This window comes from Struthio camelus, chromosome W (genome assembly GCF_040807025.1).
Source record: "Struthio camelus isolate bStrCam1 chromosome W, bStrCam1.hap1, whole genome shotgun sequence".
NCBI classification, from domain to species: domain Eukaryota; kingdom Metazoa; phylum Chordata; class Aves; order Struthioniformes; family Struthionidae; genus Struthio; species Struthio camelus.
Window position 1 is genome coordinate 42764680 of NC_090981.1, and position 17040 is coordinate 42781719.

Genomic DNA, 17040 nt, shown 5'->3' on the forward strand with positions numbered 1-17040 from the left:
TTCATGAGTTGAGCACAATTAAGAACTTACTGACAGAGCAGAATTGTATTTATTCTCCATCTTAAATCCCCTCAGTGGATGGATGGACACACTTAAAGGGTGCTGGTTTGAAATTTTGGAAAACGGTGTGCTGGATTCTGTAGTCAGAGGCTGGAGTTGATGCCAAAAAAACAACATAGGATCCATGATTTTGAAAATTTTCGAATAAGTGTCTGTAACCACTTTTTTGATACGGTATCACTGTTGCTTTGAAGCCAATATGTGCTGGAGAGGGAAAGCATTGAATTGCTCTTATCTGAAGCTGGTATTGCAAGAGCCTCCTCCCAGCGTAGGCACTCCAGGGGCTGGCGCTCCTGGTGCTCTGCCCTGTGACACTCACGTGTTCAGCCCAGGACCTGGTGCTCTGGCACCGGAAGGAAGGAGGGCTCACTTCCAGCCTGGGTGCTGTCAGTGCACCTAGTTGCTTCTAGAAGGGATTTTGTGCTTGCAAAAATTTTGCTTTTTCTCTTCCTTCCGTCTGCCAGTTTCTCATTCTCTGCCCTTGCCCTTTTCCCTCCTTACCTAAGGATTCCCTAAGCAGAACAGCTATTATAATACCATGATGTCTGTCAGCACCTTCATCCACCCTCTGAGTCAATCTTTGCAAATACATTTAATGAGGGATTTGCGGGTGGCTGGGGCTGCTCGGTCCGGGGTGTCCCTGCGGAGGACGGGAGGTGCCCATCAGCGTGTAGATCCAGGACTAGATTGTAAAGCGTTAGCGCTACGCAGGTAAATTCCTAGACTGATGCTTATCAAAAGGGTTGCGGGTTTTTTGGGTCCTGTTTTCAGATAAGCTCCTTTTCTTGCTGCTTTGATTACGGCTGTGGTGAGTGTTTAGAGGCAGAGGTAACCGGCTGTTTAATGCGCTGAGGGGAGCGGGTATGGGAACCGCGTAGCTTTTAAGGGAAGGTCTGCCGCGGAGCTGAGGACGGGAACGGCATCGGCGGGGCGACGACGGGCAGCCCCTCCGGGGCTGTGCCCCTCCGGTGGCGCAGGCTGGCTTCACCTCTGCGCCCCTCTCACAGACCAGGGAGGGAAGCGCGGCACGGACACCGGCACCAGAACTTGATGCCGCAAGTGGTTTAGTAGTATATCACGTGTCAGCGTGGTAAGATCACCGCCGCTTCTGGCGGTGACCCTCGTGCCGGGGAGCGAGTGCCTGTCCCCAGCCGGGAGGAGCTGCCAGCATGGGAGAGGCGCTCGCCCAGGGCTGCCCAGCCGGTCTGGGACGCGAAGCGTCTTGGGAACCGAATCCCATGTTTTATCTCCAAACTACTGCTTCAGTTCATAACAAGCGATGACCTGATTGCAGTGTATCAGAGAGCTCATTTTAAAGAGTCAGTCACGCTTATTGGAGCTACCAGACTTAAAAGGGACTTGGAGCAAGACATGTTTTATCTGCATATGAAACTTCTGGGTAATTAGGAAGAGCATCTTAAACGGAAAGGAAGATGAGAGATATCAGTGCTTGTGGTGATTAAAACTGCAACTGCAGAGCGTAAAGTAGCTATATGATATGCTAACGTGTGGTAATTTCAGTCCAAAAAGCGCATGAGTAGTGCACTTTATTCTGCGTCTCCAGTGAGCGCACGTTCAGCGTACTCCTGCTTGAAAGCACAGTTTGCTGTCAACGCTGATGCAAAAGGGTCTGTCTTATGGGCAGTCTCCATCTGGAGAAAAAAGCATTTTAAAAATCATTAGAGTGTGATGAAGTGAAACTGATTTGCTGTGACTCCATTTTCTCATTTGCATGAGATAAGCAGGGCACAGGCTTGCTGCAGTGACACCCTTCCGCCTGGGTCTCCTAAAGCCCAGCTTCCCACCTTTCATAGTGCCTTTTGCCTGGAGTGCTCCTATCAGCTCCGGCAAGGTGTTTACCCACTGGGTGAGGCAGCCACATCAGGGAAAGGCTGTAAACTTGCTAATGGCATGCATGATCTCTTGGCAGCTTAACTTAAAAATCGTGGCTAAAGGTGCATTGGAGGAGAGGAGAGTGCCTGTGTATTTTACTGAGGATTTATCTTGATGTTTTCAGCTCAACTACTTGTGGGCTGGCCCTGCTCTGCCTGCGTTTCCTTCCCTTCCCTGGCGCCTGCCCTAGTGCAGCTGCAGATGTGCAGCAATCAGATCAGGGACTGACCTCGCTAGAAGCAAATCTTTCTGTAATTGTCACTCGACATCAGTGTCTGCTCCTTCTGGTTTGCTAGCAGCTGTGGGATCGCCAGCTCTGACCCAAGAGGTAGTGGGAGCGTGTGGCTGGGAATCATGAAGGGAGGGCAGGACCACCTCTTTTGGCCGCAGCTAGCACACGCGGTCCCGCTTGAGAACTGCTTGATGTTGAAGGCAGTCTCCAGAAACCCCTCGTGCTGTGACTGAAACTCAGCCAGAAGTTGGTACTGCTATATGGTCTTCCAGCTTCTTTGGTAACATTGGAACTTCTGGAAGAATTTAGGATTTGCTCACAGAGGAGCTCTTCCCTGTGAAGAGAGGGGACCCCTAATGGGATAGCTGCTAATAGGTCAGGGACATCTCCAGCTGGGGATGTGCAGAGAGGATCCTCCTTCCTAGACTGAGGAGTGCTGCTATGGGAGGTGATGTGGTTGACACAGTTAGCAAGGGTGTCAATACCACAGCTGGTTCATTCAGTTATAGCCCTTATCGCCTGCATCAGCAGGAGGCAGCTTGGTCTGTTGCAGTTTAACAGGTTGCTGAAACTGCACCCATTTCCCAAGTTGCCCTTAAGATATGTTTGCAGTGTGCTGTTGCCTTCGTGTATGCTGCTGCGGCTTAGCTTGGCAAGGGGCGAGCTTTGAGCTTTGCACATGGAAGTCCCCAAACTTCTCAGAGTACATGTAGCCCAAAAATTTGCCAGCTCCTAGCCTTAGCATCATGTGCTTTTTAGTGCTCCTTCTTACCCCAAACCAGATGACATACAAAGAGCAGTATGTGCTTGGTTTGAATAAGTGAAATTTACAGTACAGTGAACTATATTTTCTTCACAATCTAAATGTCCTGGTGCATCATGCTATAAAATGCCTCCTTTGAGGAGAAGGGATGGCTAATTTCTCCTGAGGTAGTTTGCCCAGGCTTTTAGTAAAATTGCTTTAAGAATAACCCCTGATTTATGTGTAACTTGGTCTGGGTTTCTATTTGCAGCTATTGTGGACGATGAAAGGCTTTCAGCAGAGGAAATGGATGAGAGGAGGCGTCAGAACATTGCTTATGAGTATCTCTGCCACTTAGAAGAAGCAAAAAGGTAAGTAAACGAAAGCATACTTATACTTGGCCCTTAAATACTGATTTTTCAGTCTAGCTGTATTCTTGGGCATTGTAACTTTTAAAAGATTTCCTGAATTACTCAAGTTAACTTACTGTTGGCATTTTATAGAACTTCACTGCTATTAGAGAAACAAATCCCAAGGATGAAAAATTCTTTATTTTTTTTATTCTATATTTTATTTTATTATTATAAGAGGGAGTTTAGAAATAATCATAAAAATCTTCTCAGTTACTGTGGTGACTATCTTAAACGAAAGTAAGGGAATGGCACTAAAACTGAGGGCTGTGGCTTTGTGAGAAGCTGAGTTAGGCTTATGTGACTAACTGGGGGAGGTCTTGCTACTGACCACATGGTCCTACTCCCTTCTTGATGCTAGTGCTTGTGAAGTGTTTCAGGTTGCCAGGATAGCAGAAAATTACCTGGGATCTCACTGGGTTAATGAGCCATATCAGCTCAGTGTTTCAGTGGTGGTGTGGGGTAAGCAGAGGAAGGGCAATAAGAAACAGCCAGGACTTTGCCCTTCCTTTAGCTCCTCTAACCTACTGGCTGAGTCTGCTCATCTCTTGAAGCCACAGCTGGTGATTGGTTGCAAGGACACATGGATTTTATTACCCTTGTGCAAAGGTATCATACTATGTACACTTTATTCTTAAAATGGATATTCAACAATATTTCTGTAGTTATTGAGGAGAGAAACAAGGTGGAATACCCCTGTGCTGTTGGAGTAGCTTGATGTGCTATTATTATCACATAAAAGCGTATTTCACACTTAGCGTCTGGTCACTCTTTGTCAAAAATGACTGCTGTGCTCACTTTACTGCCCTGGTCTTTCCCTGGTAACTATTTCACTTCCACTCTGTATTTGTTGATGGAGCTGTTTCTATTTCCAGCCTTTAGCTGGATGACTTTCCTTCAAATTTCTGTATACAAAAGGAATTTTGAACTTTGTCAGTTAGTAGTGCAAGCTGTAAAAAGTGGAAAAGCAAACTGCTTCAATGCAATGACACATTGTAGGAGCCTCAGAATAAAGTAATCCAGTGTAGTTCAATCCAGAGTTAACAGTAAAGCAATGCACTGTGAGCTTTGTGTCCAAAATGTTCTCCTTTCCATCCCTGTGGGGCACTGACACTTACCTTTCTAGCAGCTGTGGGGCCACTAGCTGCCAGCTATCTTGTCACAGGTGCGTCATTATGAAAGTTGGCCTTTCTTCTTTTGACTTCCTATTTGTTATGCTGTCCCACCTCCTACAGCAAGCCCTGCCTCCTTTGCTCGTTCTTCCTTTTTCTGCTGCAGAACCACTTCCACGTTCACATATTTCAGTCAGCCAGTATTTTTCCACTGTCAGAAAGGACGGTCCTCTCTGCATGCTCCTGTTTGCCTCCATTGTGCACTTGGAAGAGGAGAGCCCTTGGTCAGCTGAGTCAGCTGACTACACTGGCAGAAAACTTGTGGCTCTTTTGCTGAGTTAGTTTTCAAGTGGTTTAGTGAGCTGATTAGTCTGGTCAGAGGAGCATCAGTGCTGGCAGAAGGATGAGTATGGGGTGCAACTGCATGGACGAGTTGGGGAGGGAGCAGACTCCAGCTTGCCTTGCTGAATGGTTAGATCAGGCATCTCAGGAGACCTTGCTCTAAGTCAAGCTCTGAATTTTACTTAAGGTTCCTTTTGTTTGTTGCAATCTGCCCAACCTGCTGGCTTCTGGCAAGATAGGAATCATGATTACTCTCCAAATTCAGCTTTTTCTTTTCTATCACTATTAGTTTATCTTTTTGATTTTTTTTCCTTTATCCCTTCCCACGGCCATTTATCACTTTGAACTCCACTCCTCTAGTTCATCTGAAAAGTCCCTTGACACTTCACAAGGAAATGCAAAGTTATTTTTATAATTAGCGACTTGAATTAGCATCTGCTGTGAGTAGACCCCTTTTCTTCCTTGTATTTATTTTCATATGGATTCATGTCATTAGTGGTTTTCTAAAAGAAGAAACACTCCTTTTAACTCTGGTAGCAGGTAGCATGACTTACAGCAGACAGCCCAAACGGTAACTCCCAGGGCTGTTTAGGTACCTGGAACTATCTCTGTATCTCAACTCTTAAATTTCTACTTTACTCTTAATTATCACAAATGCTTGCTACTGCATGAGGCATGGGTGAGCACTGCAGTTTCACTGTAAGGGACCTTATACTTCCCTCATGCCCTACTGAAGGGTAGAGTTGTCATGGGCTGAGCTGATGTGGTGTGATGTTGCTGGATGTTGTCCCCCTGTACACAGAGTCTAACCAGTGCTAGGGCTGGTTAGACTCTGTGCTAAACTCATTCAAGCTGGTGAACTGACAGGAAACCAAAGGTCAGACAAAAAAGAAAAAAAGAAGGGAACTGCTCAGATAGTGGTTTGAATCTGCTTGCTGCAGGGTGTGGCGAGTGCTGAGGCCAGGCAAGGAAGGGGCAGGACTGCAGGGTAGGGAGCAGGAAGGAGGGGATGGTGCAGGCCCTGGGGGTGCTTGCAAATAAAGTTGCTGGGCAAGAGAAGAGAGGGTGAGAGAGGCTTCCCTCTTCATGGTGAGCTTTCGGGGTAATTCAGGTGCATCATGCAATTTTGCCCTTAGAAGGACTCTTCCTAATCTGAAAACCCAATGACAAACACATACAACAAACTTGTGGACAAGCAGAGATGTCTGCATCTCGTAGCTGTGTAGCTCCTAGCACCTGCTTACCCACCAGGGGCATAACAAGAGCCAGCCGCAGCCAAAAGCACAAAGCCACGCGCTTTGACATGAGAGAAAATGCCGTTATCTCTTAGTGCATGGTTATCACCTGCTCGGTGTACTTGATTAGCCATGAATACATTGCCACAGCCTCTCTTCTGTACTTGAGTGGTTGCAGCATTTTCTTTTTACCAGTAGAGCTTACGCAAAAATGGGGATCCTGGAAAGGAAGATAACAGCCCCAGAGGGAGCAGGGCGCTCACTCTCCTGAGACCAGGGCGAACGTGGGAAGCTTGGTGTAGGGTATAGGGCTGCCCTGACAGCACGCTGAGGTTCGTGTGCTTCGGTTGTGCTGAGGGTGTAGTTGTCACAGTTGGTTTGAGCTGTTTTATCAGTTTTTCCTGCTGGTGAAGGGAGTGGTTTGAGCTGTGCTTTCCCACCAGGTGCTGGTGCAGCAGGGCTCCTTGGGCATGCAGCCCGCCCGAGCCTGGATGTGCCAAGAGTTTTCTAGTATTCAGGATGCTATGGATAGCAATATGTTAGAACAGGTAAAAGCAAGGCCAGTTTTTAACCATTCAGTTGACGTTTGCTGAAACGGCAGCAAATACTATCTTAGCTAAGAGGTGGTGTGCAAATACAATGTGTTTTAGCCCGTACTGGAGGAGAATAAATGCTGAAACAATCATTAAGTAGCAAAAGATTGGGGCATAGCATGACTTTGCATTCAGTATTGTGGCAAGGACTTTGTTTTTTTCTGGCAATGTGGACCTATATCTCCTGTGATATTTGTAATCAAAATATTGTTTTATAGCAGCTCTGCATTTCAAAATGCCAGAGTTAATTAAAATGCTGAAGAATGTGTACTTTCAGCTGCTTTTTAAACCACTGTTTGCATACTTACTTCCTGTAGTCCAGATTTAATAAAACTTAGAGTTTAACCTGAAAGAAGAATCTTTTGTTGCTGGTAGCTGTAGCTTCTGCAAATAGTATCTTCTGTCCTAGGTACAGCATCTGTTATATACAGAATAGGAAATTGTTTTTAAACACAATAAGCAGGCTTGTAATATCTGCAAAGATCAGTGGTGATTGAATAGGGTGTTACATTTGACACTTGAAACATTTTGTTCTACTGCAATAGATTACTAGCCCCTTTGTCCGCCAAATCAGGTACCCGCTGATGATAAATCAGATTCCTTTTTCATTGCTTGTATATGCTTGCTCCTTTTGCCTATAAGGAGTATTTACTGCATATTTAAAAAATTGTAGAAGAAAACAAATAGTCTCTAGTGTCCTTAACCTCATAAGAAAAGTAAAATTAAGAATAAGCAATCAGGAGTGATGTTTTTCTTCCTTTGAGTCCTATAAGTGTTGATGCTTAGGCCAGAAGCTCAAGTGAGTTAGAGGAACACATTTTCAATACGGTTTGGGAAATCCTTCAGTTACATGCTAAAGGTTTAAGGTGGATAGTGAGCGGTAGCTGTATCACAAGCTCAATGTCTTATTCTGCAAAGTATCATAAATTTTATGGTTTTAAAAACATTGGATGAGGTTAATTATAATAGATAAAATTTACCACAAAATCCTCCTTGACAAAGATCATCTTTATAATACCCAGGACATCAGATTCTGCCTCGAATTTGACTTTTCTTGTTGCTTGTCTCTTGCAGATGTGTAATTACCTTGCTGTAAACGATAATACAGATTTGAGGGCTTTTTATTTGTGATTGAAGTTTTGCCATATAACCCAAATTAAGCTTGTGGCAAAACAGTTGTGGCTGACCAGGGTTATAATCATCCATAATTAAGCAGGGATTATTTCTCTTGGCTTCTTGGAAATTATATCTTCTTATTGTAAGTTTGGATTTGAACCACAGGGTGCCTCATTTTACTACCTTTGTCTCTTTATGTCAAATTGAACACACTTTGGTTTACAGGGTATTTACTGTAATTTCATAATTAAAACTGGCCACATTTTAAGTCTTATTTTTTTGCTTTTTATCTTTTTTACTCATGGGACAAGAATTTTTGTGGAACATGAAGTTAAAACACTTGAGATACACTGAAGGAAAGCTGTCTTGGGAATTTCTTTTGAATAGTGATTTTTATTTTGAAAATGTAAATCTGCGATGTTCTCAATTTATTTACAATAGGAAATCAAATAATCCATTGTAGATCTCAAATCCAGCCGCCTTCGTTGTGCTGGGTTTTATTAAGTTGGTTTGCAATTGCCATTGGCAGTATCAGTCACTGATAGGATCACAGTTGGAAGCTACCATGTAAAAACGTACATACAGTTAATACGCTTAAAAGGTCAAGCCCTGAAGTGCTTAACTGGTTCAGTTATAAGCTGACAGTTTCCTGGTACCGTAAACCCATAGAAAGCTCAAGCTGCTCCAGTTTCAGGACTGTGGGACCCCTGAGGGTTGCTTGGGAGGCGATGTTTCTTCCTGGGAGCGAATCCCACCCGGTTGCATGCTGCCTCCTCTCCATAAGCAGGGCAGTGCTAGCACTGCAGCCCTGGGAGCGCTGCGGGAGTTAGTGCTACTCAGACACTCTATTTTAAGTCAACTTCCTTCAGGCTAAAGAGAATGCTATTAAAGCTTTGTGCTTAGAGGTAAATGCGTAAAACTAATACAGATGTACAACTGTCTGACTATGAGCAGAAAATGTAAAGAGGCTTCCTGGTGACCTGCTTTGTATGGATTTGTCAAAAAATGTCCTCCTTCCTGAAGAGGCAGCCCATGGCATGTTGCAGATTGTGAGGGGCTCGTTTCCCCCTTCTACCTTTCTTCAGCCTGGTAAAGAGCCCATGGAGGAGGCTGGCATCAGCTCTGTAAAGGCCAAGGGTTTGAAATTGTGGTATTTCATGAGATATGGATTTTTTGGAAGAATCCTAGTTAGCTGTATTGGCCAGGATATACACTTGGCCCTGAAATAGCTCAGTCTACACAGAGGTATTATAGATCAGCAAGTATACTAGTTGTATTGTGTCTTAGTCCCGAGACACTTACCTAGCAGACAGACTGCAAGCTACTGAGCCAAACAGCATTTTTTTGTTCCAGAGAGTCATTCAGATAGGCAGATATGTCAGAGTTTTCATATGCAAGTATCAGAGATATCAATCAATCCAATAATTGTTTGGATAGCAATATTTGCGTATGAAAAGTCTTACTATTAAGATCTGAAGGACGGAAACCTTTGTGCTACTATGAGAGGACTGTTTCTGTACGGGATGCATTGACCTGTTAATTGTGATGTGGAGATAATACTTGCATGTTATGGGTCATTGCTCAGTGTGTATAGTTGTCAGATAACGGTGCTGAGTAATGAAGGATGTGACCTTTCTGTTTTTTGGTGACTAAACCATATGGCACTTGTCCCATAGCATGCACTAAAGCTAGCACTGCAGTCACTTCAGAGTCAGTCCTCTTTCTCAGAACTTGCCACTTTCGTTTCAGACATTAACTTCTTATAAAATGAATTGTGAATCTCTGAGAAGAGCGATCAGTTTGGAAGTTGGTCTGCAATGGTCCAATGTCCTCATATTGGTGTAGTTTATAGGTTCAACTTCACTGAGAAGGTGCATGGCATTTTCATTGCTCCTTCACTTCCCTCTCTGTGGCTTGAATGTTTCTGTGGTGGTAAAACTGGAAAGCCAGTTTGCCCTTGTGAGAGGCAGCTAATCTTATGGGCGCAGTACATCAAACTGATGCTCCACTCTGCACCTTGAGTGGCTCCTAGTTAATGCAGACTTTAAGCTGAGGTGGCATGGAGCTACGTTATCTCCTGAAGATATGAATGGGAGCTGAGTCATTACGGTGCAGCTCACAGCATGTCAGGAGCAGGAAAGCAGGCAGCAAGGGAAGCTCACAGGAACGCCTGCATGTCGCAGACCAGGACTTGGACACCCACTCTGTAAGCAATGGCACAGGAACAGTCTGCGGCTGAGTTGTACGGAAGGACTGCAACTATGGGCACCAAAGTAGCAGGTGGACCTGGGGTTTGCATCTTGTCCAAGTATGGGGTTCGTAGGCAGCTGCTGTTAGCAGAATCTGACAGTAGCTTTGTGGTGAAAAGGCAGTGTTTTATCTTTGACTTTGTGTTAGAAGGGCTTGATTTTTCTTTTTCTTAGCCTTTGGGTAGGTCTCTCTGCTCAGTGGACTCAGCTTAGTGAGCTGGGGTGTAGCTCCTTTTTCTCTGGGAGCACCTAAGGCAATGTTAATGATGGGACATCACATGTATGCCGATATGTGCTGTGTGCCAGTGCCACCTGTGCTAACTGCAGGCTGTGACAGTTGTGAGCGGTGCTGCTGGGGCAGATGGCCTGGCATGCACCCTATCACACTGTGGCTGTGCTGCTCCTGCTGCAGCTGTAGTACTGTGTAGCATTAAAAATGCTTTTTTTTATAGTGTCACTGATCTGTTTGCTTTAGACTGGAGGAGGAAACTACCTGGGCTGATGGAATTTGCTTTTCTAACAGTTCCCATGCAGGAATGTACTTTTCACATGCTGAGATCCTCCTTTCACAAGGGCCATGTCCTGGAGAGCTGTTGATCTTTGGAAGAAGTGTTTGCTCAGGCCCTTGAAGAAACCGCTACGGGGAGATGTGAGTGGTTCTTCAGAGATCAGAGGAAGAGAGGCAGCAACTTGCAGCTCTGTGTAGCATGGCAGCAACTTTTACATAGTTGGTGACTTTTTTTATAGTACTTACGCAGACCATTGCTGCTGGTGAGAAGCCCACAGGCACGTGCTGGTGGGATTTCACTGTACTGGAAACATGGAGATGACTGTTGACAAGAAACATGCTCCTACAGCAGGAAGATGTTGCTATAGCTTTGTGGAAGCTAGAAATCCCAGGTCCCTGCAGACTTCCTAGCTGCTGCTTTGGGATGGAAGATCCTAAAATTGGTCCAATGATTGCTGAGGTTTGCTAGAGAAATCGCATGCTACTATAGCTCCAGGGCTGAACTAGAAAACTCCTGGGGTGTGAAAGGGCTGGTGCACCCTGAATGTGTAGGTGTGATCGTGCACCTGGCCTTTGCCTTCCAGTTACCGTAGGCAAGTATGCTATGAGGCCAGGCTGCTGCTGAGGGACGTATCAAACTGGGTTCCCTTAAAAATCACTTCTGGTGCGAGTATCTCAAAAATCCACTGACAGGAGAAGGAGCAATGTGATAGTTTGCACCTACTATCTTCGATTTAGAGTAATGCAGAAAGTGCTTTGGCCGGTAATATTGCTTACTACAGCCAAAGGGAATCCAGTGTTAGTAGATAAAGCTATTGCAAAGTCCACAGCTTTTCCTGCCATGTGAGATTAAGGGCAGGGAGGGACTAGCTTGCTGACAGCTTGAGAAGATGATTTTAAAAGTGACACGTTGTCTGTCTTGTCACAAAGTTGACTGAGTATATGGATCGTGTGCCTCATTGTGTGTCCTGTATGGTGCTTTTGATTGCTGTTACTCAGTGGTTCACATATACATTAAGAAAGTTTCCTTCCTATTCACCTGCCCTGAAATTCAAGGGTAAGTACTAGGAGCTGGGGTACAGAAGTTTCAGAGCTGTGAAGATGGCCCTTGGTGCTCTGTTTGCTTGCTTTCCCTTTGCCTGTGCTTCTTCCAATTGCTTAAGCACTGGCTGTACTTTCCCTGACACCTCTTTTCTTGGTCACTCTCTCCTCATTCCCAGGCTTAGCCCTGACAGGGGAAAAGGTCTTTAAGCCACGCTATTCTTTGGAAAATTGAACAGTGCTGTTTGTTTTTTGACCAAGCTTGGAGACTGGCATGTACATGTGAATTAGTGCAACTTAAACTTGTTCACCTGCAAATGCAAGGGAATGTTTTCTGTAAAAGTGAAACAGGAATATTTCTTGCCAAGAACTTTGTTTTACAGTTCCAAATCCTGTGAGGTGATACTCAGAGAACTTGTTAGATACCATGCAGATGAGAGAATAAGCCCAGAATGTAGCTGTTTGTTTAAGAGAAATGGTGGACCCAAGATATCCTCAGTATATTTGCCCAGAGTGCGTGTATTCAGAATTAGCCTTGTGTTAGCCACAAGATAAAGAGGTGAGGTAGTGGGGTCTTTTTGTTTGCAATGGTATCAGCACATGTCCCTGAACACTTAATGCATTCCACATTTTTTACTGCACGCTAACATTATTCTTGACAACTACGGACTGAAACTGATTTCAAAAGTAGAGTTGATGGTAGCTCTAAATAGGTTTTGAGCCTGGGGGAGGGAGTGTGAATAAATCCTCTCAAGCGAATGAATAGAGCTGCTCTCAAGTCTGAAGAGTTAGGAAGGATTTCGCATAGCTGCCAGTGAATCTAAATGCCGGGCAGGTTTTGGCTTGGAAGTAGAGGCTTCTGCTGGCTGTACCTGTACCAGCTCTACCAACTTGCAGGAGACAAGTAGTTCCTCGCCTTTATTGGAGACGAGGAATGGTGACAAGTGAGTGATTGTTGTGGAACTGAGTACAGATTTATTCTGGCAGAACGAGGGTTCGTTGCATACATAATTTTCCAACTACCCAGAGGACAAATAGCTAGCGTCCTCTGGGATGAGAGGTGGTGGATTTGCAATTGCAAAGATGTACGATAAAGGTCTAAGGTGCCAAAGTATCCTAACTGTGCTGCTGTGTATTGCAGTGAAGATGAGATCCTGGGTTCTGATCCCTGGTTTTATTTCTTCCATCTGGATTATTAAAGCTTTCAGGTTATTGGTGGTATATCGCTCCTCAAGGGAAGTGATAAATCTAGTCTGGTACCTCAAGCACTTCTGTCATCTATGACACGTTAGCTATTTCTAAAACTTGATTACAATCAAAGTGGAAGGGAGCGTTGTACAATTCAGTGCCGCAAGTAAGAGCACCTGAAAGGAACTCATATAAGGAAAGAAATTACCTTAAACATATAATGCCTTTCATTACCTGCAGCATTTTACTCCCTAAGCATCTGTCTCTGTTGCAGTGGCAAAGGCAGGACTCGGGTACGAGGGCAGTGGCTGGTGCAGCCGTGCCTGCAGCCCGCGACCCTCACTGCGCAGACACCCCCAGTGCGGCGCGATTGCCCCTGGGGCAGCCAGCGGAGCTGGTGCTCCCCTGTCTCCCCCTGCTGGGGAGAAGCACTGGGAGCAAGGAGGGAAAGGGGACGGTGCCTCGGTGCAATGCAGGAGGCACTACAGGCTGCCCCCTCTTTGCTCCTCCACGCCTGCCAGGAGAGCGAAGCTGCCGGTGTGGTGGGGAAGGGGATAGTGTTCCCAGAAAGACCAAGGAGAGGGGAGCATTTCGGATGCTGACACTGGAGCAGGGGACAAACCTTCACAGGTGAAATTGTGAGAGAAGGCTTAGGAGGAGGAATTTGCAGAGGGCTATGGAGGGATCCTGCTGATGTCCCGGAGGCTGGGCAAGCCCCCGCAAGCAGTCATGGCGCGCTGGCCCTGCTCTGACATCCCTGCTGGGGTCCTGGCTCTGGCAGGGATCAGTTTATCTGGGGGACGGGACGGGACCTGGCACCGAGTTGTGTTGACTTCCACTAAGGAAAGTGGCAGAGCATCAAATGTATCATAAGTCATGAGCAGTGGCAGGAGACTGGAAAGCCTATTTGTCAAACTCTTCTAAAAGCTCTAAAAATGATCCACATATTGTACCGAGCCTCTTTTTCTCTGTTAAAGAAATAAAGCATTGCAATAATGTGGAATCAGTGAATATTAAAAGCTGGAAAATCTTCCTTTCATGACAGGTTGTAAACAGTAAATTGCAACGCCTCCCTCGTACTGTGCTTTCCTTTGGCTGTAACATTGAACTTAAATGTGTCTGCATTTCCATGATCTACAGCTCTGGTCATGCGAGATTGCACGGCGGCGTGTCTGAGGGGGTGCCAGCTCTCCCTCTCAGCTGTGCTCCTTCTTTGCTGGGACAGAGTTCAATAGGATTCGTGACTGAAGCTTGGTTTTAGGGCTTCCTGTTTTCAGATTAACATCTATAGAATAGGGAAGAATCAACTTGATACACCCATTAACTCAGAGTCACGTTTTCTTTCACTGCTTTCTAAAACGGAGAAATCAAAGCTCTTCGAGCTTTTATATGCCCAGCTTGAGCAGCTGGGAGAGGAGGGGAAAAGTGTTTTTCTTTGACAAAATATTGATAGCTCTGCTCTGAAAGAGCCCTGTGTGTACATTTTTGGATTTTTCGAATAATGTGTTTTGACAATGTTTTCAAATCCTCCATTTGTGTTCCCTTCCCATTGTTTTCCTCCCCCAGAGTATTGACGCAATATTCTGGCTACCTTAATGCTGGGAGTTATAAATGGGATGACTACTATCTTTATTTGGGAGTGCTTATGCTTTTACTGGAGCCTTGGTAAATCTAACAGTAATGATATTAGTGTATTTCTGAATTCAGTTTATAAAGTTGGCTGATACATTCTTTTAATATTTCTGTTGCTGTCCCCAGAGCATAAACCTTGATCTCCCGCCACTAAATAAATATGCTTGTGTTTTGTGATTCCAATTTCAACATTTTCTCCACTTCCTCAAGGTCAAAGTGGTATCACATGGTGATTGCTAGCATGTACGGCTTTCCCAAGTGGGAAGTAATGGGAGAGAACATACTTTAAAAGGATTTTATGCTAGAAGGTGGTACTTCTATCTGGGCACCATTTATTTTCAGGAAAGACTTCTTGTGTCACCTCTGTGTGTTAAGGGCTTCACCTTGTCTGGGTGGGTACGCAGCAAATGGGCTGTTGTAGAAACTGCGTCCAGGATCATCTGCACACGGGGAGGGTCGTGCCTCAGTGTAGATAGTGCAGTTGTGGGCACCGAGGGTTTTTGGCCTCCTTGTTGCTCTGGACCTTCTTCCCACTGAACAGCATGGGGCCTGCCACTGGTTATCAAGCAAAAAATCATGAAAGCACCCATTAGAAAAGCCAATGTAAAAATTGTTCAAATTCATATGAAAACCCTTCATGTTTTGTGGCAGCTGGGCTTACGCACTCCTATGATGTGAAGAAGAAGCTGGGAGTATGACACACTCAGGGCTTTTTCCTAGCATCTTACATTCCTTTTGAAACCTGTTCATAGTCACAAAGAGGACTACAATTAGATAGCTCTTGAGTTTTCAGTGCCTGAAACGGGTAGAAACTAACTCCTCACTTGCTCCAGTGGTTATTGGCTGAGATTCCACTAGTATTTTGAATGTCAACAGTAATTATTTTGTTTCTTAGGAAAACATGCTAAGCAGTATTTCAGTCCTTTATAAAGTTGTTTAACAAAAGATTGAACATGTCCATTGTAGTGCACAAAAGACTAGCAAAGCAGGGGTAACTGGAGGTTTTAACAAGACAGACTTTTAAAAACCTGAAAGGGCAAGGAAGAAGTAATAGACTGCAGCTGGTGCATTGAGACTGTCTCTGAAATCCAGAAAATGCTCCTGAAGTCCTGAGTGTTCACTGGGGTCAGCAGAGCTACTGCTTGTGTTTGCTCTGCTTTCTAAAATTGGGCCCAAAATCTGTATGTTGGCAAAACACTGGATTTGATGCAATTTTTGTTTGGATTCTGCATTAGTGCAGAAGGAATTGGATTTGGCCATCTCTGTACAGACTTTTCCTTTCTTATAGTTTGTCATCACATTTCAAGATATGGTTCAAATCTGCTGTTGCTTCATTGGTTTCGTAAAAACGTTAATACTTAAATTGCAGGCCACAATTTTCATTAATCACTTAGTTTCTGGAAAATTCAAAGAGAAGATTGCCGTCTCACAACACTGGCTTTAAAAGGTGTTTAATGAAACATGCGTTTAGTACTTCTGACTTTTAATAATGTCAACACCTAAAGTTGTAAAAGGAACAGTTTTCTCAAAGCAGAGTTCCTAACGCTCACTGATTATTAGTTTTCAGTGCTGCATGTGAACCTGGTGTCACTAGAGGAATCATATTTTCTGTGAAGATCCTGCTTAGCTGGTACTTTAGTGACCTGATTAGATTAATAATTAATGCTGAGTGTGTGCTGTGCGGGCTTTCATGTAACTTGGGATGTGAACAAGTAGGTGACTGTTATAAAAAGCTGTCTCTGCCTACAGCATACAAAAGGCTCATAGTTTAGCAACAAAAGAAGCATAACAAGAAGTTTGTAGAACATACTTGGTTTGTATTTGAATTTTTAACTTTCTCTTGCTTACTGGAACAGCAGGGAGTAGGGCTGAGTGAAAGTGCAAGGACGATTTGGAGCTTTTGCAGCAGAGCAAATTCCTTCTGACACCCTTTTTTCCTCGTTGCTCTGGAATTAAAGATGAAGATAGAATTGGTATGAAAGTGGCTTTCCGGAGTCATCTCTTAGGTCATCCAGAAGGCTTTAGGAACAGAGTACCAGAACAACCCCTCTTTACCCTGGGAGAATGACAGAATCAGATGAAACAGATAGTTAACTGTGCTTTAAACAAAAAAAAGTTATGGCAGCTTTTGAGCAAGAAAGAAAAGCCTAGATCTCTGCAAATTCTCCTCAGCTCCTGGCCGTACTCTGTGTGCTAGCAGTGTGCTTTGCTGAAGGAGCAACTTCCTTTGGCGTTAGAGCTCACACTTCCCAGTTTCATTTCACAAGAAGTGGGTGAAGAAAGTTCCTGACCTTTCTGTCTTGGTCACTTCACTTTTCAGCCTTTTTGTCACAGTTCTCAATCTTGAGGAAAAAGGTTGGAAACAGCACGGAGCCAGTAGAATAAGTCCCCTTAAATGAAGTAGCTTATTGTACCAGGCGCCTAGATGACCTTTTCTGTAAGGATTTCTTGTCCCAGAAAATGGAAGAGGTGGGCAGATGCTGTAGCAGCCTGATGAAGTGTTGCACAGCGAGAAGAAACTCAAGGCATGGCAGAAGCCCAGTGCAGGCGAGCAGGAGCAGCCGGAGTCCTTGGCGTGTCCGGGAGCTGCCTCGTTGGCAAGTCTCAGCAAGTTTCAGGCTGACCAGGGAGGCTTTGGCTTGGTCGCCCTGTACGCAGGGCGAGCGGAGGCTGGGGGAGCGCTCTGC

The 17040-nt window shown here is 44.8% G+C and overlaps 1 protein-coding gene across 12 annotated transcripts in view; it reads left to right on the forward strand.

The window, feature by feature from the left end:
• The window catches only part of LOC138060886 (ras GTPase-activating-like protein IQGAP2), a 132481-nt gene that overhangs the window by 18759 nt on the left and 96682 nt on the right, over positions 1-17040 (forward strand). For all 12 annotated transcript variants that reach the window (XM_068926159.1, XM_068926166.1, XM_068926157.1 and 9 more), the window contains exon 2: positions 3199-3298. In XM_068926159.1, coding sequence (XP_068782260.1) covers positions 3199-3298 — 100 coding nt within the window. The remainder of the gene's footprint in view (positions 1-3198; positions 3299-17040) is intronic.